Consider the following 23,228-nt stretch of genomic DNA (forward strand, 5'->3'; position numbering starts at 1 on the left):
ATTGTTCTGAACTCACTTCATACATTCAGTTTGTTCTGAACTCACTTCATTCATTCAGTTGTTCTGAACTCACTTCATACATTCAGTTTGTTCTGAACTCCACTTCTATACATTCAGTTGTTCTGAACTCACTTCATACATTCAGTTTTTCTGAACTCACTTTCATACATTTCAGTTTGTTCTGAACTCACTTCATACATTCAGTTGTTCTGAACTCACTTCATACATTCAGTTGTTCTGAACTCACTTCATTACATTCAGTTGTTCTGAACTCACCTTCATACATTCAGTTGTTCTGAACTCACTTCATACATTCAGTTGTTTCTGAACTCACTTCATACATTCAGTTGTTCTGAACTCACTTCATTCATTCAGTTGTTCTTGAACTCACTTCATAACATTCAGTTGTTTCTGAAACTCACTTTCATACATTCAGTTGTTCTGAACTCACTTCATACATTCAGTTGTTCTGAACTCACTTCATACATTCAGTTGTTCTGAACTCACTTCATACATTCAGTTGTTCTGAACTCACTTCATCATTCAGTTGTTCTGAACTCACTTCAACATTCAGTTGTTCTAACTCACTATACATTCAGTTGTTCTGAACTCACTTCATACATTCAGTTGTTCTGAACTCACTTCATACATTCAGTTGTTTCTGAACTCACTTCATACATTCAGTTGTACTCTTGGAACTCACTTCATACATTCAGTTTGTTCTGAACTCACTTCATACATTCAGTTGTTCTGAACTCACTTCATACATTCAGTTGTTCTGAACTCACTTTCATACATTCAGTTGTTCTGAACTCACTTCATACATTCAGTTGTTCTGAACTCACTTCATACAATTCAGTTGTTCTGAACTCACTTCATACATTCAGTTGTTCTGAACTCACTTCATACATTCAGTTGTTCTGAACTCACTTCATACATTCAGTTGTTCTGAACTCACTTCATACATTCAGTTGTTCTGAAACTCACTTCATACATTCAGTTGTTTTGAACTCACTTCATTCATTCAGTTGTTCTGAACTCACTTCATACATTCAGTTGTTCTGAACTCACTTCATACATCAGTTTTCTGAACCTTCCATACATTCAGTTGTTCTTGACACTCACTTCATTCATTTCAGTTGTTTCTGAACTCACTTCATACATTCAGTTGCTTCTGAACTCACTTCATACATTCAGTTGTTCTGAACTCACTTCATACATTCAGTTGTTCTGAACTCACTTCATACATTCAGTTGTTCTGAACTCACTTCATACATTCAGTTGTTCTGAACTCCACTTCATTTCATTCAGTTGTTCTGAACTCACTTCATACATTCAGTTGTTCTGAACTCACTTCATGATTCAGTTCTGAACTCCTTCATTCATTCAGTTGTCTGAACTCACTTCATGCATTCAGTTGTTCTGAACTCACTTCATGCATTCAGTTGTTCTGAACTCACTTCATGCATTCAGTTGTTCTGAACTCACTTCATACATTCAGTTGTTCTGAACTCACTTCATACATTCAGTTGTTTCTGAACTCACTTCATACATTCAGTTGTTCTGAACTCACTTCATTACATTCAGTGTTCTGAACTCACTTCATACATTCAGTTGTTCTGAACTCACTTCATTCATTCAGTTGTTCTGAACTCACTTCATACATTCAGTTGTTCTGAACTCACTTCATACATTCAGTTGTTCTGAACTCACTTCATACATTCAGTTGTTCTGAACTCACTTCATACATTCAGTTGTTTCTGAACTCACTTCATTCATCAGTTGTTCTGAACTCACTTCATACATTCAGTTGTTTCTGAACTCACTTCATACATTCAGTTGTTCTGAACTCACTTCATTCATTCAGTTGTTCTGAATCACTCCACTTCATACCATTCAGTTGTCTGAACTCCACTTCTAACATTCAGTTGTTCTGAACCACTTCATACATTTCAGTTGTTCTGAACTCACTTCATTCATTCAGTTGTTCTGACTCACTTCATACTACTTCAGTTGTTCTGCATCACTTATCTTCAGTTGTTTCTGAACTCACTTCATACATTCAGTTGTTCTGAACTCACTTCATACATTCAGTTGTTCTGAACTCACTTCATCATTCAGTTGTTCTGAACTCACTTCATACATTCAGTTGTTCTGAACTCACTTCATACATTCAGTTGTTCTGAACTCACTTCATACATTCAGTTGTTCTGAACTCACTTCATACATTCAGTTGTTCTGAACTCACTTCATACATTCAGTTGTTCTGAACTCACTTCATACATTCAGTTGTTCTGAACTCACTTCATTACATTCAGTTGTTCTGAACTCACTTCATACATTCAGTTGTTCTGAACTCACTTCATACATTCAGTTGTTCTGAACTCACTTCATACATTCAGTTGTTCTGAACTCACTTTCTAGTTACATTCAGTTGTTCTGAACTCACTTCATACATTCAGTTTGTCTGAACTCACTTCATCATCAGTTGTTCTGAAACTCACTTCATACATTCAGTTGTTCTGAACTCACTTCATACATTCAGTTGTTCTGACTCACTTCATACATTCAGTTGTCTGAACTCACTTCATACAATTCAGTTGTTCTGAACTCACTTCATACATTCAGTTGTTCTGAACTTCTATTACTGATCTACTCACTTCATTCATTCAGTTGTTCTGAACTCACTTCATCATCAGTTGTTCTGAACTCACTTCATACATTCATCGGTTGTTCTGAACTCACTTCATACATTCAGTTGTTCTGAACTCACTTCATACATTCAGTTGTTCTGAACTCACTTCATTCATTCAGTTGTTCTGAACTCACTTCATACATTCAGTTGTTCTGAAACTCACTTCATTCATTCAGTTGTTCTAGAACTCACTTCATTACATTCAAGTTGTTCTGAACTCAGTTGTTCTGAACTCACTTCATACATTCAGTTGTTCTGAACTCACTTCATTCGCGCAAAAGAGGGAGGCTCTCTCGGCTGGTGCTAACACATGCGCAGATCAAATACACCCCTGGAACACCGATTTAAGGTGTTTACATGTCCTAATAATTCGAAAGATTGCTCAGAAAACCAGGTGTTTTAATCGGCGTATGCTTACTTCGATTTTGACATTTTTAGATAAGCAGAGTAAGTTGTTTGCATGACTATTGTATTGTCTGCCCACTGCCATAATCAGTTTAATATCGAATTATTACTGTGCATGGAAACGTAATCATGGTCCTGATGCCTGTTGCCAAATGTCATGTCCATCTACTGTTTGTTGGATTGAGGAGGTGGGGTTTTATAGTGCCCACGTGTAGAGGAATTGAACACAAATCGAGCCGATTGTTGAATGTGATTGACCAAGTGTCAGTGCCTTCCGTTATGAGTCTCAATGCACTTGTGTCCTATAGATGACAGCCCGCAACTTCTTAAGAACGAAACCTGTCGAGCACAACGAACAATCATTCCTCATGGTTACGTTTCCATTGGTTACGTCAGATATTCGAGAATTATTACTCAGAAATCATCAAACCGTTATGCAAACCACTTCAAATCAAGTGACTGTCTCCCCATATTACTCACCGACCGAGATGTGCAGGAAACATATTGAGCCCCAATGGGATCCTAAATGACATTTTGATTCAGATTCTGTATTCACCCACTAATTCACCTCCCCCGATGCAGACTCCAGGGACCACTCAAATGTCAAGAAGGGATTGACTGTCATCAGCAGCTCTCTTGTAATGTGTCTTTTCTAATTAATGCTCTATAACAGACGCTCGTCCCAGTTCCCAGTCATGTTTCTTCCCCCTCACGGGTCCTGTCTGTGGGGCTGACTGAGTGCCCGTGGCTTGGCTTAAGTCCTGGCATGGATCATTGGCGGTGCCCTGTGTGGTTGAAGTGTTGTGGCTCTCGTCCGTGCCGGATGGCGTCTGGTTTCTCCTGGAGGATAGAATGGCTGAGCGGCCGAGCACCGCTGCCTGCCACGGTTAATGAAAAATGAATGGAGGGAGGAGTAGGAGGCTGTTGTGTCATGTCTTAAATTCTCACCTCTCTGCTGGCTGCTCTCTCTCGGAGACTGGGAACCAACTCTGTGTGTATAGTACTGTAATGAATCCAGCCAATCCACAACCTTTCTCCGCCAAACCATGACTATATGACAGGATTTAGAAGTTATCCCTGTAGGTCTGTTTTGAGTTTTCATGATACAGTATTGGAGTCTGGTGTGAAAACACATGGATCCAATCGGCTAAACTCTTAGAAAATGAAGGGGTCCAAAAGGGTTCTTCAACTGTCCCCATAGGAGTACCTTTTTTGGTTCCAGGTGGAACACGTTTGGGTTTCAGGTAGAAATCTCGTGGGTTCCATGTTGAACCCTCTGTGGAAACGGTTATACATGGAACTAAAAAGGTTCTACCTGGAACTAAAAGGGTTCTTCAAAAGGTTCTCTTAAGGGGACAGCCGAAGAACCCTTTTAGGTTCTAGATAGCACCTTTTTTTTCTACGAGTGTAGGCTACAAACGTATAGGCGATACAGTATGGCCTCAAGTGGCTTGAAAATGTTTGTTTACAACACACGTCATGGTTATTGGATATGTAGGGTATGTAGTAGTTGATGTAAAGCATGACACAGAGCAAGGCGATTGATGCTATAGGTTCTCTGCAGTGCTACAGGCAAGGATATCGCTGGACCTTTTAAAACGGGCTGCACTTGACTTGAACATATGGGGAGCTAATGTTAGCAACACACCGCCGTGCAGGGGCTGGGGAAGGTTCTCTCCCTATTCGTTCCCTTTAACCCCCTTTCTATATATTTCTCTCTCTAGCCCCCTCTCCCTCTCTAGCCCTCTCTCTCTCGCCTTCTCTTTATCTCTCCCCCCTCTCTCTATTTCGCTCACAGTGTAGCCCTCCCCCTAGGTGTTACGTTGTTGCACCGTAGTTTTATTCTCTAATATTTTCCCTCCCTGTACTGCTGTACTGTTTGTTGTCTGTCTGTGTGTCTTTGATGGATGGGTTGTAGACAGACTCCTCCCCAAAGTGTTCCAACTGAAAGTTACTACTGATTTAAACAGTATAACCTCATCGCACTAGTGACATCATCTGCTATCAATTCTACTGTCTTGTCAACTACAGTATGTAAGGGTATTATTTCCACTACTACTTTAAACCCTTTCACCCTTTCTCTCCCCCCCTCTCTCCACCCTCTTCCCTCCACCTGTTTCTTGCCTCCTCATATTTCCCTCTATTTTTCGTTCAGTCCCAAGTCTTTCCCACAAAGACCAGTCTTTCAAAAACACTATTCCTCCTTCACTTTCCTCCCCCTCTGCTGGTGCTGGAGTGTTTTTGGTGGCTCCGCCCTGGCCTCCCTTCTCTCCTCCTTTCTCCCCTTCTCTTTGTGAGGAGTGGTGGAGTGGGGCAGGCAGGCAGACCTCTCCCTCCCAGCTGGGCTGTGTGTGTGTGTGCGTGCTGACTTGCACGTGCCATGTGTCAGGAAGGGCAGAGTCAGGAGCTACTTCCCTGTCCCTCTCTGTCTATCTGTCTGTACCTCTCTGTCCCCCCTGTCTATCCATATCTCTGTCCCTCTCTCTGTGTCCATCTGTCTGTCCCCCTCTCCGTACCTCTCTGTCCCTGCCCAGAGCAGAGGAGGAGCTCACAAGTCAGGGACAACACAGAGGAGAGGACAGGGACAGAGTTAAAGAAAAAAAGAGAGAAAGAAAGAAAGAAGAAATGGATGGAGAAAGACAGAGAAATAGTAAAAACTTCAGTTTTTTTTTTAACCGGTATTAGCTGTCTTTTGGGCAGTTTTTTGTTTGTTTTGAAAAGCCGATAAATACAATTGCTGCTGGCCAATTGTCCGGGAGAAGAAGAAAAAATCGAATTGCGAAATAATGTTTTTTTCCTATTCATTGATGGACATACCAGTCGATGGAAATACATTTGACTGGTCATGCTTATAGGTTCATTTTAGGTAGGTTCATTTAACATAATCTTGTGGAATTAAATTGCGGCGTGTAACGTATATTTGCAATGTATTTTATTTATCACACGTGTACAGCATACAGATACAGAGCCTTTGAGCAAAACATCTGTCAGACACTGCGAGAGCCACTCAAACAGCAAATACATAGGCAGCGGGAAGGCAGGCTTCATCGGCGCGTCACACACCACTTTGCAATGAGCTGGAAGCAGTATGCATTTTGAAAACATATACTTCATTGTTTGAAACCTGAACATTTTTATACATATGAGGCATGTCTTACCTTGCTTTAAAGTAGCCTAGCCAAAATCAGATCATATTTGTGGAGGCAATTATTTTATATCAACTTTCTTTCATTGTCCAGTAGCCAAAGGCACAACCCAAGTCATATTAGCAACCCGTGCTAGTTTTTGCCTATTAGATCTCACCTCTTTCTAAATTTCAAATTGTTATTTACCTCTCTGTCACATGAAACCGCTCTAATGTTCCGTGCCCTTTTGACAAATGTGTTTTTCTGCTAATTGCATTATGGAACGAACAATCCCGCGTAGACTGCTGCTTTGTGTGCATTGTTGCGCTTATAATGCGAAGACTATTATTTCTATCAACATTTTAAGCTACAAGTTCTGATCTGTTGCATGCCTTTTTCTTTCTTCTTTTTTAAAATAATTTTTTTCTTCTTCTTTAAAAAAAAATATATTTTAAAATTTACCCCCTTTTCTCCCCAATTTTCGTGGTATCCAATCGCTAGTAATTACTATCTTGTCTCATCGCTACAACTCCCGTACGGGCTCGGGAGAGACGAAGGTCGAAAGCCATGCGTCCTCCGAAGCACAACCCAACCAAGCCGCACTGCTTCTTTAACACAGCGCGCCTCCAACCCGGAAGCCAGCCGCACCAATGTGTCGGAGGAAACACCGTGCACCTGGCCCCCTCGGTTAGCGCGCACTGCGCCCGGCCCGCCACAGGAGTCGCTGGAGTGCAATGAGACAAGGATATCCCTACCGGCCAAACCCTCCCTAACCCGGACGACGCTAGGCCAATTGTGCGTCGCCCCACGGACCTCCCGGTCGCGGCCGGCTGCAACAGAGCCTGGGCGCGAACCCAGAGACTCTGGTGGCYCAGCTAGCGCTGCGATGCAGTGCCCTAGACCACTGCGCCACCCGGGAGGCTCTGACTCATGCCTTTTAACGTTGTTTTTTATGTAGCCTAGTTGTATGAATTTGGAATCTATCGTCCCACAACTGTCCCAGAGTCGGTTTGGAATAGGCTTTTTCTTCGTTGACAAGCTGACCAATAGAATAGGTACACTTGTCTGCTATGGGTGATAGTAGATTGACATAGGCTAGTGATTCTGCTGTTCGTTACTCATCTTGTTGGCTGAGGAAAAGTAAATGTGGACAGCTATTCTAACATGTTCAAAGTGCACATCAGAATTCGGTACGATGGGCGGCACATGGTTTCATCCTCAATTTGCATGTTCTGTTAATATGAATTACCATAATCTAAATGTGATTCCTGTCATTCTGAGCACCGTGGGTGGACGTCCTAATCAGGTTACAATGCATATGGGTCCGGTAAATTTCTCAAATGTCCGGTAAATTAAAATGCTGCCTGTCAAATGTCTGGCGCCACACAACGGAAAACCTGCTAAAAAGGTAACTGTTTTTTTCTAAGAGTGTAGAGTGAGAGATAAAATAAGACAAAGGAAGGAAAAACAGAGAGAACGAGTGAGCAGAACGATGAGGATAGATTCTCAGATATTTGTATTCTATGCTACACTTTCAGTTCCACTCAGCACCTGCTCATTCACCCTCACCAATACACCCAATGACCCTTGTTTACATTTGAGTCATTTAGCAGAAGGTCCTATCCAGAGCAACTTACAGTAGTGAGTGCATACATTTTCATACTTTTCTTTCTTTCTTCATACTGGTCCACCGTGGGAATCGGACCCACAACCCTGGCGTTGCAGGCGCCATTCTCCACTAACTGAGCCACTTGGGACCACCTTCAGTCATTGTATGCGTGTGAGTGAGAGCACAATCAATCAATCAAATGTATTTATAAAGCCCTTCTTACATCAGCTGATGTCACAAAGTGCTGTACAGAAACCCAGCCTAAAACCCTAAACAGCAAGCAATGCAGGTGTAGAAGCACAGTGGCTAGGAAAAACTCTCTAGAAAGGCCAGAACCTAGGAAGGATCCTGAGAGAGGAACCAGGCTCTGAGGGGTGGCCAGTCCTCTTCTGGCTGTGCCAGGTTGGAGATAATAACAGAACATGGCCAAGATGTTCAAATGTTCATAGATGACCAGCAGGGTCAAATAATAATAATCACAGTAGTTGTCGAGGGTCCAACAGTGTGTTACACAAGCCAGCCAGCCTGTACTCCGCAGAGAGCCTTTGCGTGTGCTCCCCAGTTTGCGTGTGCTCCCCAGTTTGCATGTGCTCCCCAGTTTGCATGTTCTCCCCAGTTTGCGTGTTCTCCCCAGTTTGCGTGTGCTCCCCTGTTAAGTTTGCATGTGCTCCCCTGTTTGCGTGTGCTCCCCAGTTTGCGTGTGCTCCCCTGTTTGCGTGTGCTCCCCAGGCGTTTGCCTGTGTGAATCTCTGCCTGTGTGCGTCTCTCTCTCTCTCTCTCTCCCTCCCTCTCCCTCTGTGTGTGTCACATGAAGTGTGTATCAGAACAGATGACCTTGATGGCATGAGGCTGGAAGGGAGCAGGGTGTGTAACGTGGGTCGGGGGATGGAGGAATGGGGTCAGGGACTGACAGGAAAACATTGGGTTGGGGGTTGGTCTCTGCTCTGTCAGGAACCTAGAGCAATGATCTAATTTGGGTGGCTGGACCGTCTAATCTATTGATGGTATTTGGCCTAGGCTATGTTTCTCCTGAGAAGACTTGCACTGTCCACTCCCTAGACCTCTCTGTTGTTTTAGAAGATGTGACTTAAGACATATGGTATGTTCTGACACTAGCCTCCCTACAAATAAGGTGAGAGGGTTGAGAGTGGTTGCATCAGCCACTAGGCTTACATGCTGGCTTATATTTGCTGTTTCCTCAACACTGAGAGCTGGTTTCCTCTGTACCCTGTAGAAATAAATGACACATTCTGTTTGTCATGTTTAATCTTTCTCATCTTCGAGATTCACCCACCACCTGTGCCTTCTTGATACAGTAAACGCGTACATGTGTTGATTTGTGTGTGAGGGGGGTGTGTGTTTTCTTTGTCAGTGTGTGTGGGTGACTGTTTGAAGGAAAAGATGAGTCAGTCCGTCTTAGTCATGGTAGAAAGAGGTGAACACAACACAGCTGCGCTCACTCTATTCTGTCATCACTCCTACAAGGCCAATACAATGCTTTGTGAGAGAGAGAGAGAGAGAGAGGAGTTGAGATGTGGAATCACATCTACTGATAAATCGGAGAACTAGTCAGATAATTATTTCATTTCTGAGTTACCACATACCACGCACCTCATGCTCAAATAGAGTACTCCTACTGTAAGTGTTGAATTGCCCTTCTGTTTTTTTTTAAATCATCACATTCTCCTTCTTTAGGCCCCCTCATTAAACCCGCACTGTCTTGTTATTATTCACTAGTACATCAGCGGACCACTTGTTGCTATGGAACTACCCACTGACCACAGACGTCAGTTCAACGACTAGTTTTGATTTACATTTGGTTGAGTTGTCAACTAACGTGAATTCAATGTGAAATCAACAAAACATTTCACCGTGTCATTGGATTTAGCTAAAGTTGGGTGAGAAAAAGACTAAATTCCCTGACGCAGATGACTTTTTCCAAATCCAATTATTTTGCCACGTTGATTCAACATCATCGCATTGTATTTTTTGGTTGAAATGACGTGGAAACAACGTTTATTCGACCAGTTTTTGCAGACTGGGTACCCTGCAGTGTTTTGAGAGCAGATCACTCACTTTGCTCATTTCTGTAATGCCTTGAGAGTTGTCGATGTGCTAGTTGTGTTCTTTACGGTTGGAAACAAAATAGTGTTATGTCTGTCAGGGCTTTGGCAGTACTTCAATTGTTGTGACTGTCTGGCGGTTTGGGTCTAGGGAACACAAGGTAGTCAGGGGTTTGCCTGAAGGAGTTCAAAGTACACGTGACAGTTGTGTCTGCAGGTGGTTGAGACATAGGGAACGTTCCCTCTGGTGTATTGTTGAGGAGATCACAGAACAATAGTTTCTGCCATCTGGGAGTAAAATAGACTCCTTTTGTTTTGATGAGTCTGATGGAACATATGGTTAAAATATATGGCTAATATGTGTGAAACAAACTCAATGGGAGATTTTACATTCAATTCTTTTAGTGTCCAGGACTAGAAACAAACTCAATGGGAGATTTTACATTCAATTATTTTAATGTCCAGGACTAGAAACACTCAATGGGAGATTTTACATTCAATTATTTTAGTGTCCAGGACTAGAAACAAACTCAATGGGAGATTTTACATAAAATTATTTTAGTGTCCAGGACTAGGCTTAATCTGTGTCCGGTAAACTGTCCCTTTATGAGTCCACACATGGACAGGGCCGTCAACTTTGGCGTGGCTCTGACGTACTGAGGTGAAAACTACAAGGGCCTTATAGCGCTCGTCAGGGAGGTGGTGGTCTTGACCCACTCGATAAGTGAGTCTGTTGTCTGAGCTGTGATGGCTGCTGGTCTGCTCATCCCAGGTGGTGTATCACAGAACAGTAGCACTAACCTAAAACTCCCCCAGTGTTATCATAATATAGCTTTTTTTTCTGGGAGGATATTATTTGTACGAAAATCGACTATTTTAGCTTCAAAAAATGTGAGAGAAAATGTATTAAAAAAAACATATAGTTCTGACAAGTGTAGTCTGCTAGTAGCAGAATGCATCTATATATTGGCCAGTGGAGGCTGCTGAGGGGAGGACGGCTCACAATAATGACTGGAACGGAGCAAATGGAATGGCATCAAACACCTGGAAACCGTGTGTTTGATGTATATGATACCATTCCACTTATACTGCTCCAGCCGTTACCACCAGCCCGTCTTTCCCAATTAAGGTGCCGCCAACCTCCTGTGATTGGCCCGCTAGTTGCTTAAAAGCATTTGGATTATCCTACGCTGTTTTAACTGTCTATATGACATGGCCAGAACAGCCTTTTAGAAATCGGGTGGAGCTAATCAAATTCATATTGGGAATTCATATCGTATTCAGGTTCTTAAAACAGGGGGAGGGGTGGTACACAGTTTGCTTCTTTCTTTGTTGTACATACACTCTCTTGTTGGCGTTGAGCAGATGAGTGTGTTACGCTGAACGGAGACGGTTAAGTTTGCTCTAAGAGCGAGAAATGCTGTGTCACTGCACAGCGGGAGAGAGCGAGCGCTAGTCAGGAGGGTGAATGAATGAGAGTGTGTGTGCGTGTGTGTGTATTGGGGTAAGGGGGGGGGTCTACACACGGTGTCATATGAGACTTAAGTCCAGCCTGTGCGAGGCGGGGCAGCCGGGCGGGTTCTGATGATGTAACAGTTATGTCATAACTACATGCTTTCACTAGCTCTCTCTCAACCCCCCCCCCCCCCTCTCTCTCTCTCTCTCTCTCTCTCTCTCACTCTCTCCCTCATTGGTGCTTCCTGGACATGTGACACAACACACTTCCCTTTACTACTAGGCACCAGCTTGGGTTGTGCCGTGTTTGTCTTTGGGTTGCGCGTGCGCACGTGTGCGGTGTGTGTGAATGCCAGGCAGCGCTGGTGGAGGACTGTGTGAATCACAGGGCCAGACAACGAAAGCCTCCGACAGGGTTGGAGTGACACTGTCTGCCATGAACCTGGAGCGATGGAAAGGAATGGACAGAAACCAAACACGAGAGAGAAAGTGTGAGCGGAAAAAGAGAGAGTGAAAGAGAGATTAAGGGAGAGGGAGAGGTTACTCAAATAAATCCAGCCAATGCGCAGAGTCCACATGCTCATTCATAATAATAAAACGATACTGTGCAGGAGCTGACAAGGATCTCATCTGCATGGAGGAGAGACGAGACGTCGGCCATGTTTTTTCCCCCTTCTTCTTTGATAAATCTGATTCCAGATAGAGAGCGGGGACAGAGAGAAGAGAAGGAGCAGAGAAGGGCGGTCAGAGGGGTAGCATGTGGAGTGAGCTAGCGATGGTGGTGCTAAAGCTGAAGCAATGGTGAGGGGATAACGTTGGGAGAACATTGGCGGGACAGAGGGACCGGCCGGATGGGAGGAGAGGGAAAGCAGGCACGCCATGGAGAAGGAGAGACAGCGGAATCATTTCTGTCCTCTTAGACGTCGGTGCAAATGATGTTGCCGTTTGTCGATGTCTCTAGTAGCACCATGCCGCTGCGGACGGTCTCTGTCAAGCGACAAGCCGCTCGATCGCTGCTCCTCTGCTCCCTCGTCCTTCTCTTATCCATGTTCTCCTCTCTTGCTAGAGCCGAAGTCACATGAATAAGACAACTTACTAGGTTGTTATGTGTGTGTGTGTGTGTGTGAATGTTGCATTTCTGTAGCTCAACATCTCTCCTTACTCTCCCCTCGATGTTCCTCTCGTCTCTACTGTCCCTCTGGCTTCCTTTATCCCTGTGGTCTGTATGTTACCAAACTGCCATCGACTGCTGCTTGTGCAGTTCCCCAGACTCCAGTCCTGTAGTCTTTATCCCCCCTCTCTCAATCACATTCAATCCATTTGCTCCCTCTTTCGCATATGTATTAATCAGGAGATTATAGGCTTTAGAAACGATTGAGTGTGAAACGTATTGGCACCTTTAAAGTCCTCTCAAGCCATCGCTATCCTCTGGTATGTGGGAGACTCGCTATGCTTCGTCTCGCCTTTACAAGTCCTAGGCTGCCCTTCTTCCCCCGGCATCACCTCGCACTGAGCGACACATCAGCGGCCGGGGAAGGTAACAGACCTGTAAAGAAGTAGCTACTATTAACATTTTTGTGGTAGACGACAGAGACACGAACAGAGAGATCGTCAGCGGCTTTGTAACGACCAATGGACTATGACAGAAACAGAAAGATGGACGTACAGCTTGTCTCGCAGGAGAAAGTCTGAGTCTGAATCGGTCGAATTCAAACCACATATATATGGACTTAATGTTGTTGGTTTTTATTTCATTTTCTTGTTGATGTTCCAGCAAGTGCCCTCTGAGATTGGCGTTCGCCTGCATCTAGTGGTTTCCATCGCGTCCACATGCTCAAAAACCGCTCCGCTCTTAGATAACCCAAATGACTAGACATGACTAGATAGACTAAAACGCATAACATAATGTTATCCGAAACACACTGTTATGTATTCAAGGTGTTCCTATTCAATAAGGGATTGTGCTGGTGGAGAGAGAGAGAGAGCTTTGCCTGGTAACAGCTCTCGCTCTGCTGCAATGTGCTGCTGTTTCTAGGGCTGCCGCTAGCGTCCATCCCCGAGCTCTCTCTTTCTCTCTCTGCTCACTGCACACTCCTCCATTCCCTCGTACGTGCCCACTGTGCCTCAGATAATGGCCTCTCGCTCTGCACACACAGAAGAGAGAGGGGGAGGGAGAGCGAGCGAGCGAGAGAGAGAGAGAGAGAGAGAGAGAGAGAGAGGGGAAGGTGGGGGCTGCAAGTAGAACCAGACTGTGAGTGTAAGAGAAAGAAAAAGGATATTGAAAAGGGAAGGGAGGAGCAGAGAGAGGTAATGAGAAAGGAAAAAGGAGAAAACAGAAAGTGACGGCCGTAAGAAGAGACAGAGAGCGGGCGTGCGTTCCATGGGGGGAGGTGTGTGTGCGTGTGCGTGTGTACGTGCGTGTCGGTGCTTGTGTGCCGCAACAACAACAAAAAAGCCTCCACCAGATTGCTAGTGGCTCCCCTCCTCTCCCTGCTGTGTCTCTCCACTTCCACTGGCAGGACGTCTAGACCCATGTAAGTACTGAAGCTGTGTGGGGCTCTCTACTCTTTTCTGGGTTTTATTCTCATGGTTCCTCCTTCATGTTTTCTCGACGACCGACACGGCAGGAAAGGAAAGCCAGGGGAGGGGGGGATAGAAGGAAGGAGAGAGGGAGGGTGTCGTGTGTCTAACTGTTTGGATTTATGTCTACTCCCAGGCTTTATGCCCCCCCCCCCACCCGCTTTGTCTCCCCACCCTCCTTCCTTTTTGACTTTGTGCTGTCAACCTTGGAGGCATCTGTTCTGGTCTGGTGGAGGTGGGGACGTGAGGTGGGGACAAACGCGTAGTGGTCTAGTTGTAGGATAGACCAGCTTGACTGTTTAGCCGGCAACGTACTGCCTGTGTGTCGTTTAAAGGGACTAGGCTCAGAGTTTAGGGTGTCTAACAGGTTAGGCCGTCTCTTCTGGTTGGGCGTGTTGATGTTTTGGATTGGAAGCTTTGTGCGGTGCGTGCTGTTTGTGTGTGTGTGTCCTGGCAGGAAAGAGTAGGCTCTCACACGGCGTCAATAGTTGTCCGAGCACGTGGTCTGCTCTGTCAGAAGCACCGTGGTAGGTGCACGCAGGTGTAAGCATGCCACAGTGTGTATAACACCGTGTGCATGAAGAGAGAGACGGTATTTGTGACAGTCTAATTTGGCTAATTACATCTGTGAAGTCCCAGTTGACTGGGTATGAGAACTGTCGTTGTGATCGTGTTGTTAAAGTGTTTGGGTTTAAGCCGGGCGTGTGGAACCGGCGATTCAACTGGTGCTGTACGTGTTAGAGAGAGTTAGAGGAAGTGTGTCAGTTTATCGACTGTGAGGAACAGAGATGAACAACAACAATGTGACTGGTTCTGGGGTTGTTGGGTTGTACAGTTCTGTGACCACGCTGTTTCAATATATTGCAATTCTCTTACTCACTCTGTCTCAACCCCCCCCCCCCCCCCCCCCCCCATCCACTAAGCTCAGTCTGATGATCAGTCTGTGATGGGGCAACGTGGGGCTTCTCACGTATCGCCGGCCGGCTGTTCACCCCCCTCCACCCCCCCAGGGACCCCCACCAGACACCCGGCACAGAAGGTGAATTCAAAGGGCCCGAACAAGCGGCCCGTCCAATAATTAGACACTTCAAAAGGCTCATTTCAATATATTTAAATGACGGGAAGCAGGGTGTCTGGTCCACTTCAGCTGTCAACCAACTGTAGGAGCTACAAACGAGAGCTGTGTTCTCACTGTGAATACAGATGGGATGAAGTCTGCATTATACACAGACCTGTTGGATCATAACTCAAACAACAAACCAGCCTAGTTCCTCTTCTAGGATTAGGCAGTCTTTTGACATGGTGTAGTCTACCTTTATGTGTATCTGTGTGTGCAGTAAACGGTATGTGTGCATGGCGGTGTAGTATACAGTATGTACGTGTGTACAACATAGTGTATGGATATGATTATGACTGTGTGTAATCCTCATAGAGCTCAGTCTGTCTGAGCTCACAGGACTTCAAGCATTATCAACGTGTGTCTGTCTGAGGCATAGAGCAGGGCTTGCCTTTCACCTGCTATAGCCTCAATGCCACAGCACTCCCTGTTCTAACATGTCCACAGTGCCATGTTGAAGACTTCCTTATTTAGTTTAGGCTATTGTAGAATAGGACTTGAAGATGTTCCGAGGCAAATTCAAAATATGAAAAAGTGTTATTTGGTTATTTGGATAATCAGTGTGTCATGGATTTGTGTCTCGGTGTAGAAGTGGTTGAACATACACTACATTTCAAAAGTTTGAGGTCACTTAGAAATGTCCTTGTTTTTGAATGAAAAACAATTTTTTTTGTCCATTAAAATAACCTCAAATTGATCAGAAATACAGTGTAGACATTGTTAGTGTTGTAAATGACTATTGTAGCTGGAAACGGCTGATTTTTAACGGGATATCTACATAGGCGAACAGAGGCCCATTATCAGCAACCATCACTCCTGTGTTCCAATGGCACGTTGTGTTATCTAATCCAAGTTGATCATTTTAAAAGGCTAATTGATCATTAGAAAACCCTTTTGGCAATTATGTAGCATGCTAAAACTGTTGTTCGATTTAAAAGAATAAATTAAACTGGCCTTCTTTAGACTAGTTGAGTATCTGGAGCATCAGCATTTGTGGGTTCGATTACAGGCTCAATATGGCCAGAAACAAAGAACTTTCTTCTGAAAACTCATTAGTCTATTCTTGTTCTGAGAAATGACGGCTATTCCATGTGGGAAATTGCCAAGAAAAACTAACTTTTGAACTGTGGTGCATATTCATTACCTGTACTCTGTGTTTGTACTTGGATTATCTTTGTTTGCTATGCCTCCTCAAACACAGTAAATCATAATGAATCGTCTTCAGACCTGTGTTCTCCCTGTTTTATACACACCACTGACAGACAGTGTCATATTACTCTAAAGAGGAAGTAACGTAAGCCTGTGTAGAGCAGATCACCTTCCCTGTTTGTATGTCAGATGCTTGTCAGTTTGCAAACAGTTTGTAGACACACTGAAATATGGACACAGTTTTACTCTTAGGAACCAACTCATCTTAGTATGGGCTCCATTTTGACAAAGCAAAACAGCAGACCCAGTCCTTCCAATACTTGTATGATGTCCATTTAAGGGGTGTCACTGCAGATACATGATTCAAGCACAGATCGGTTGCATTGCCAACTTGTTTTGAAGTCAGTGTCGTGTTGAGAAGGCTGTTTGAAGCAATATAGTGTGTTTTGACAACAGCACTGCTTTGGTTACATGGTCAAAATGTCCATTTTAGTTTCCCCCTCCAAAACCAGGAGCCAGGAGACCAGATTCTCCCCTATAGTCTATCACCTTGCAGCCTTCATTCTGCAGGTCCAGTAAACAGTGATGTCATCACAGCTAATGTATTGGATGAGCAGCTTCAGCAATCAGATGAGATCATCGTGCTCTATCTCTAATGGACTCTAATGGAAGTGAGAGTCATACAAGGCTCTACTATCATCTTACGAAGCACACTTGTGAAATGGCATCAGGAATGTCACCGTAGACTATCAATGCACATGATTTGGTATTATAAACTGGGTGGTTGGAGCCCCGAATGCTGATTGTCTGACACCCGTGGTATATCAGACCGTATACCACGGGTATCAAATCAAATCAAAGTTTATTTGTAACGTGCGCCGAATACAACAGGTGTAGTAGACCTTAAGGTGAAATGCTTACTTACAGGCCCTTAACCAATAGTGCAATTTTTAAGTAAAATAAAAAAGGTATTAGGTGAACAATAGATAAGTAAGGAAATAAAAAAAAAACAGTACTAAACATATATTTTTACTGCTCTAATTATGTTGTTAACCAAAATATAAAAGCAATAAGGCACCTCGGGGGTTTGTGATATATGGCCAATATACCATGGCTAAGGGCTGTGTCCAGGCACTCCGGGTTGCGTCGCGCTTAAGAACAGCCTTTAGACGTGGTATATTGGCCATATACCACACCACCTCGGAACCTTATTGCTTAATTACCACACCACTCTTTGCTACATCTTTGCTCTCTAGATCCTTGACACATTCCTATTGCGTTTGTGGATCCATCATGCATTTATTGAGCGTGTCTAGTTACCTCATGGTGATATGACAGGTGTTGAATGCAGCAGTCCCGTCGAGATAGATAGATACTCCCCAGTCATAAAGGCCTAAGGGAGGGAGAGGTTCAGGACCACAGGATCAGGAACCAGGAACCCCGCTTGGCTAATAGACAGTCATTGACAACGTATAGAGCTAATATATACACTGGTAATATGTTGACATTTAAATAGGGAAGTTGAGTTGAAAGTTTATTACCTGTAACTATAGAAGTGAATGGTTTGAGATGCAGTAATGTTGCCCGTAGTTCACAGCATTCTCCTCGTTCTTCCTTGAGTAAAACAGATATTGTGTATATTTGATTACTTTTTAAATAATAATTTGTGTGATCCTTTGTGCCTTTGGGGGGGTGGTGGTAAACTTTTACATGGGCTGACTGCTGTGTGTAGTAAGTAGCGCGAGCATTACTGCGCAATGATGTCACATGGTCTGTGACTTCAACACTCTGATCATTGTGGAAACACTGTTGAAGCAACAGTTCATTCATTTCCCCAACTGGAAGTGTGTGTGTGGGTGTGGGTGGGTGGGCGGGTGGGTGGAACCCAAACCAAGACATCTGAAATGAGGAATGGATTCTAGCCAGTGCTCTGTCATAATCATTATGATATGTTGATTTGCCCTTCTCTGTGAATGCTTTGTTTGAGTATGATTTTAAGCTAAGATCATCAACTGAATAAAAACTTGTTAACATGTTAAAACAATATATTTTTGTATATTGATTGCTATTGCTTATTCCAACTTGGTGCACAGTTCCTATTTTTTTTCTTCTGGTCTCTAACCTCTTTCATCTGTGTCCTCCCTCTCTCTCTCTCAGACTGTTTCGGACACTGGTTCAGTGGATGGCCCCAGAAGAGGAGGCCAGATGGAAACTGGGTCACATGACCGCCTCGAAGAAGGCGGTTCGTTGAGCCTGGAACCGACCAATGGGGTGAGCCGGCAACCCAGTGACACCAATGAGGAGGGTGGAGCCGGCCTGGACACCCAGAGGGAGCCCCATCGGTCAGGGAGTGTTCCCCCAGGACAGGGTTGGGTACCTGGGCAGGGCAAAGCCCCTCAACCCCAGAAGCAGCTGCCCTGCAGTGGCTGGAGCAGTAGTGGTAGGACTCCTGGGAAGCCTGTCCACGAGGCAGACATGGAGGACGCACGCAATCTGGTAGCCTTCTCAGCCAGCGTTAATGTGGGCTCCCTGGCCCCCATCCCCGAGGCCCAGTCCTACACCGCCCAGCTGTATGAGAAGTTCAACCAGGAGATGGGCACTGCTAAGGGGGCCGCGGCTCAAGCCAGGCTCCAAGCCCCAGAGGGAGGGGACCAGGCTAGCCCCCCAGAGGACTTGAACACCCTGCAGACCACCCTGAAGACCGCCCTGAGCCAAGCGAGGCACGGCCACAAGCCCCCAAACTGTGACTGTGATGGGCCGGACTGCCCAGACTACTTGGAGTGGCTGGAAAAGAGGCTCAAACAGGCGGGGGCAGGGGAGGAGCAGGACAACAACACACCCTGTTCCAAGATGGCCGCCGACACGCCGCCTCATCAACAGCCACCACATTCACAACAGCCCCCTCACCCCCACCACCGTCCTCACCCCCATGTCAATGGAGGTAACCCGCCCTCCTGTCCACCCCTTCACCCACACCAACAGGGCCAACGCCCAGGCTCTGTCCCCTGCTCACCTCAGGTCCTCTCCATCGCCAAGGAGAAGAACGTCAGTCTGCAGACGGCCATAGCCATCGAGGCCCTGACCCAGCTGTCTGCCACCGTACCCCAGACTGTGGTCCCTCCTGCCCAGGCCTCCTCCACCAGCCACCAACAACCCCCTCTACACCCCCAGCACGGCAACCGCTTGCTCCCCTCCTCCCCCAGCCCCATGTCCTCTTTGTCCTCCTCGCGGTCACAATCTGTCCCCCCTGGACTGTACCCCAAGCAGAGCTCTGTGTCGTGGGAGCAGCAGCACAGACCCCAGTCCCAGGGTCAACCGGCCCACGCCTCCCCTCTCCCGTCCTCCACTTTGCTTTTCCCCGGGCAGACCCAGGCAGGCAGCCCCCACCCTCAGCAGTGGCAGCAGCAGCAGGCCCCTGGAGGAATCCAAGAGCAGAGGAACCAGTGGATGATGATGAACTCAGACTCCCAGCAGTCTCACTTCGCCCCTCCATCCGGTGGCCACAGCGTTGGCGACCCCATGTCCGAGCTCAAACAGTTACTGGGGGACTCCAGCGGAAAGTACATAAATGACCCCTTCAAGCTGCCTATCCCACACCACCACATCAAGCAGGAACCAGGGATGCCTCAGGTCAAGCAGGAGGTCAACTCTGGGGAGTTCCAGAGCGCTGCCTGTGCCTACATGGGCGGTCGCTACGGCCTGATGAACGGCCAGCAGCAGCCTGGGTATCCTGGTCCACCTCTCTCCGCGGGCAGCGCAGCCATCCACTACTCCACCCAGACAGCCCTGCAGCAGCACCTTCACCACAAGAGGAACCTCTTCTCTAATCCTCCCGTCCCCCCAGGCCTCTGCCCTCCACGGCCCACCCAGGCCTGCCAGAACCTCCGCAAGTGGTGGCCCCAACAGATGGGCCCCGAGGGCCACCTCATCCCTGTGGCCATCAAGCAGGAGCCCAAGGAGCCCAAGAGGAGGAAGAGCACGGCGGGGACATCGCCGCTCCTCAAGCAGCAACCAGGGATGCTGCTCTATCCAGGTCCAAAACCCAAGACGATAGTCATCAAGAAAACCAAGCAGAAGGCCTCCCTGCCAACCTTCCTGCCTCACAGCCAGATCTCCATACAGAAACCGTCTCCACTGATCGGAGCCCTGCCTCTGGCCAGCGTCCATTCAGGTTCTCTCCCTTTCCCTACCTTCCCCCTCCTCAGTAACCCCACTCAGGCTGCCGCAGGCCTCCCAACCCCGGCCCAATCTCAGGTATCCATTTTAAACTCTTCTATTGCACGCTCTGTCACTGCTCCTGCCTTCTCTGTAAACAGTCCAGCCGTCTCAACCCCTCTGCCTCTCCCTGCAGTCCCGGACGCCCCGGCTAGCTCAGGGGAGGCCGGCGCCACACAGACCTCCACCACCTCTCAGTCCATACCAGGCCTCAGCTCCCTGGACCCCAAGTTTGAGGAGCTGATCCTCCAGTTCGAGGCAGAGTTCGGGGACAGTTCATCCTCGGCCCCAGTGCCCTGCCCTCCTCAGATCCAGCCTCAGGACCAGTCCCCCTCAGCCTCAGCCCAGCCCGTGGTGATAGATTCTCAGCCCAACATTACCTCAGGACAAGCCAGGCCCGCGTCACCGTCCAGCGCCGCCACCGCCACCCAGTCCTGCAGCCCCACTCCCTTAGCTTCTACAACAGCCCCACCAGCAGACCAGGACATGGAGGTGGACACGGAGAATGTGACAAGGGGTGTGAGTGAAGCATCCTATACCTCCGCCACACAGCCCTCCACTGAGAGCCCCATGGAGGAGCAGCCCGAGGGGGCCCAGTTGCCTCTCTCGCTGCGCCAAGAGGCCCATCTGGAGCAGCTGCAGCACCGCGTCCTTGAAGACCCCTTCACCGTGCCTCTCTCCCCCTCCGCGTCCCCGCTGCCCAAGCGCATGAAGATCGAGACCAATGGGAACGTGGCTGTCCTCTCCACCACTGGATCATTCTCTGAGGGGGGCGAGGACGACACCCCCACTAAGGACGGCTTCCCCCTCAACCCCTCCCTAAAAGGCTTCCTGGAGTCGCCGCTACGCTACCTGGACACGCCCACTAAAAGTCTGCTAGACATCCCCGCCAAGGACCTCCAGGCTGAGTTCCCCACCTGCGACTGTGTCGGTGAGTAGTTTGTCTGTGTTGAACTGCGCAGTTTTAATGTAGCTACATTTCGACCACTGCTGGGCCCCAGAGTTACACATGCTTTACACTCCCAGTAAGTAGGCTGCACACAAATGTTTTGGCGTACATAATAAAACCAGAAAACGATATAGTATCTAGTATAGAAACAAACAACACTCCTATAGAAGACATGTATGCTATCTTGAAATCCTCTCACTCCATACATTTAGGATTACTAGAAAACATTAAGTATACTGTACAGCAGTGGCTGATGCTATACAGCAGGCAGCAGCAGGTATATTTAAGCGATAAGGCCCGAGGGGGTGTGGTATATGGCCAATATACCACGTCTAAGGGCTGTTCTTACGCACAACGCAACGCAGAGTGCCTGGACACAGCCCTTAGCCGTGGTATATTGGCAATATATCACAAACCCCCGAGGTGCCTTATTGCTATTATAAACTGGTTACCAACGTAATTAGAGCAGTACAAATAAATGTTTTGTCATACCCATGGTAAACGGTCTGATATACCATGGCTGTCAGCCAATCAGCATTCAGGGCACCAACCACCCAGTTTATCAAGAGGTATACATCAAGTGGCCCAGTCACTTCTGCTCCAGCTCCTCTCTCTGAACATCACATGAGTGTGTCTGAGAATGTGTGTGTTGCCAGCCGGAGTGTGTTTGTGTTGCCGGATTGTGTGTTGCCGAGGTGAGTGTGATGCAGGCTTGTGTGTCCCGGGCCTCTACTCTCCAGTCAGCTACAGTGCAAGGTTCAGAGGGAGACGGTGAGAGTAATACGACACAAGAAGGAGTCCATTGTGTGGGTCTGGCTGGCAGACAGCACAGAGCAGGCCACTCTGTCAAGGCTACATGTCTGACAAAGTGGCACACGACCTCTCGGTCCGCTTCCCAAATGTGCACTATTATTTGCGTGCCCTATTTAGTGCACTACTTTTGACCAGGGATCACGGGGAGGGAGAGAAGGGAGACATAGAGAGAGAGAGAGAGAGAGAGAGAGAGCAGCTGCAGGGAACACTTGCTATGCCGTGTGCTGTAAGGCTGTTACCAAGAGAAAAGGCCACCAGACAACGGGTCTCCATAGTGAAGCCTATTTACACACTGCCCTGTCAACACCACACGGAAACACCCCATGTGTAACCCGACTCCCTCACACACCCACACATTCGCTCATTCACTCCTCTCTTTCACCGAACCTCTCTCTCTCTCTCTCTCTCTCTCTCTCTCTCTGTCTTTCTCTCACTCTCAGAGAAGCAAGCATAGTTTTACAAATCCCTCTACTCTGCTGATTCCAAACATGGAACCACTACTCCCCCCTCACACAACTATTTTCTCACACACTATTTAGGCCAGTAGTCCTGTGTAGTATTTCCTGCTTCTCTCTGACCACGCCTTGCCTTGGTTCCTCCCTGCACTGTCACAGGAATGTGACCTCAGATACACTCTCTCATACTCTAGCTTTCCTTCTTACACAGACGCATGCAGACACGCAGGCACGCACACACATTTCACACACACAACACACAGACACACACACACACACTACACAAAGGGTGCACCAAACCCGGCAAAGCAAACACGACACACACAACACACACAACCACACACACACACACATACACACACACACACACACACACACACACACAAAAACACACGCACACACTGACTCATTCGCTCTCTCAAACCCCCTTGTTTCTACTATAGTGTCCCCACCCAGACTCTCCCTCTATTCAGAAGCTCACTACTATTCCCCTGTCATAACATAGTCAGTCACAGGATACAGGAAGTGTGTGTGGTTTTACATCTGGCTTCAGTCACACCAATCTATGGTTCCTCGTTGTTTCCATGGCTTGTTAGAT

General features: G+C 46.7%; 1 protein-coding gene across 4 annotated transcripts in view; it reads left to right on the plus strand.

Annotated features, from left to right (window-relative positions):
• Nucleotides 1-23,228, plus strand: part of LOC111974813 (methylcytosine dioxygenase TET3-like) — a 61,711-nt gene that overhangs the window by 26,472 nt on the left and 12,011 nt on the right. For 3 of the 4 annotated variants that reach the window (XM_024002821.2, XM_024002822.2, XM_024002823.2), the window contains one exon: nucleotides 18,356-21,344. In XM_024002821.2, the coding sequence (XP_023858589.1) occupies nucleotides 18,356-21,344 (2,989 nt within the window). Of the gene's footprint in view, nucleotides 1-13,320; nucleotides 13,887-18,355; nucleotides 21,345-23,228 lie in introns of those variants that run through there. The other variant, XM_024002824.2, reaches the window with a different exon arrangement.

This window comes from Salvelinus sp. IW2-2015, linkage group LG15 (genome assembly GCF_002910315.2).
Source record: "Salvelinus sp. IW2-2015 linkage group LG15, ASM291031v2, whole genome shotgun sequence".
Classification (NCBI taxonomy): Eukaryota; Metazoa; Chordata; class Actinopteri; order Salmoniformes; family Salmonidae; genus Salvelinus; species Salvelinus sp. IW2-2015.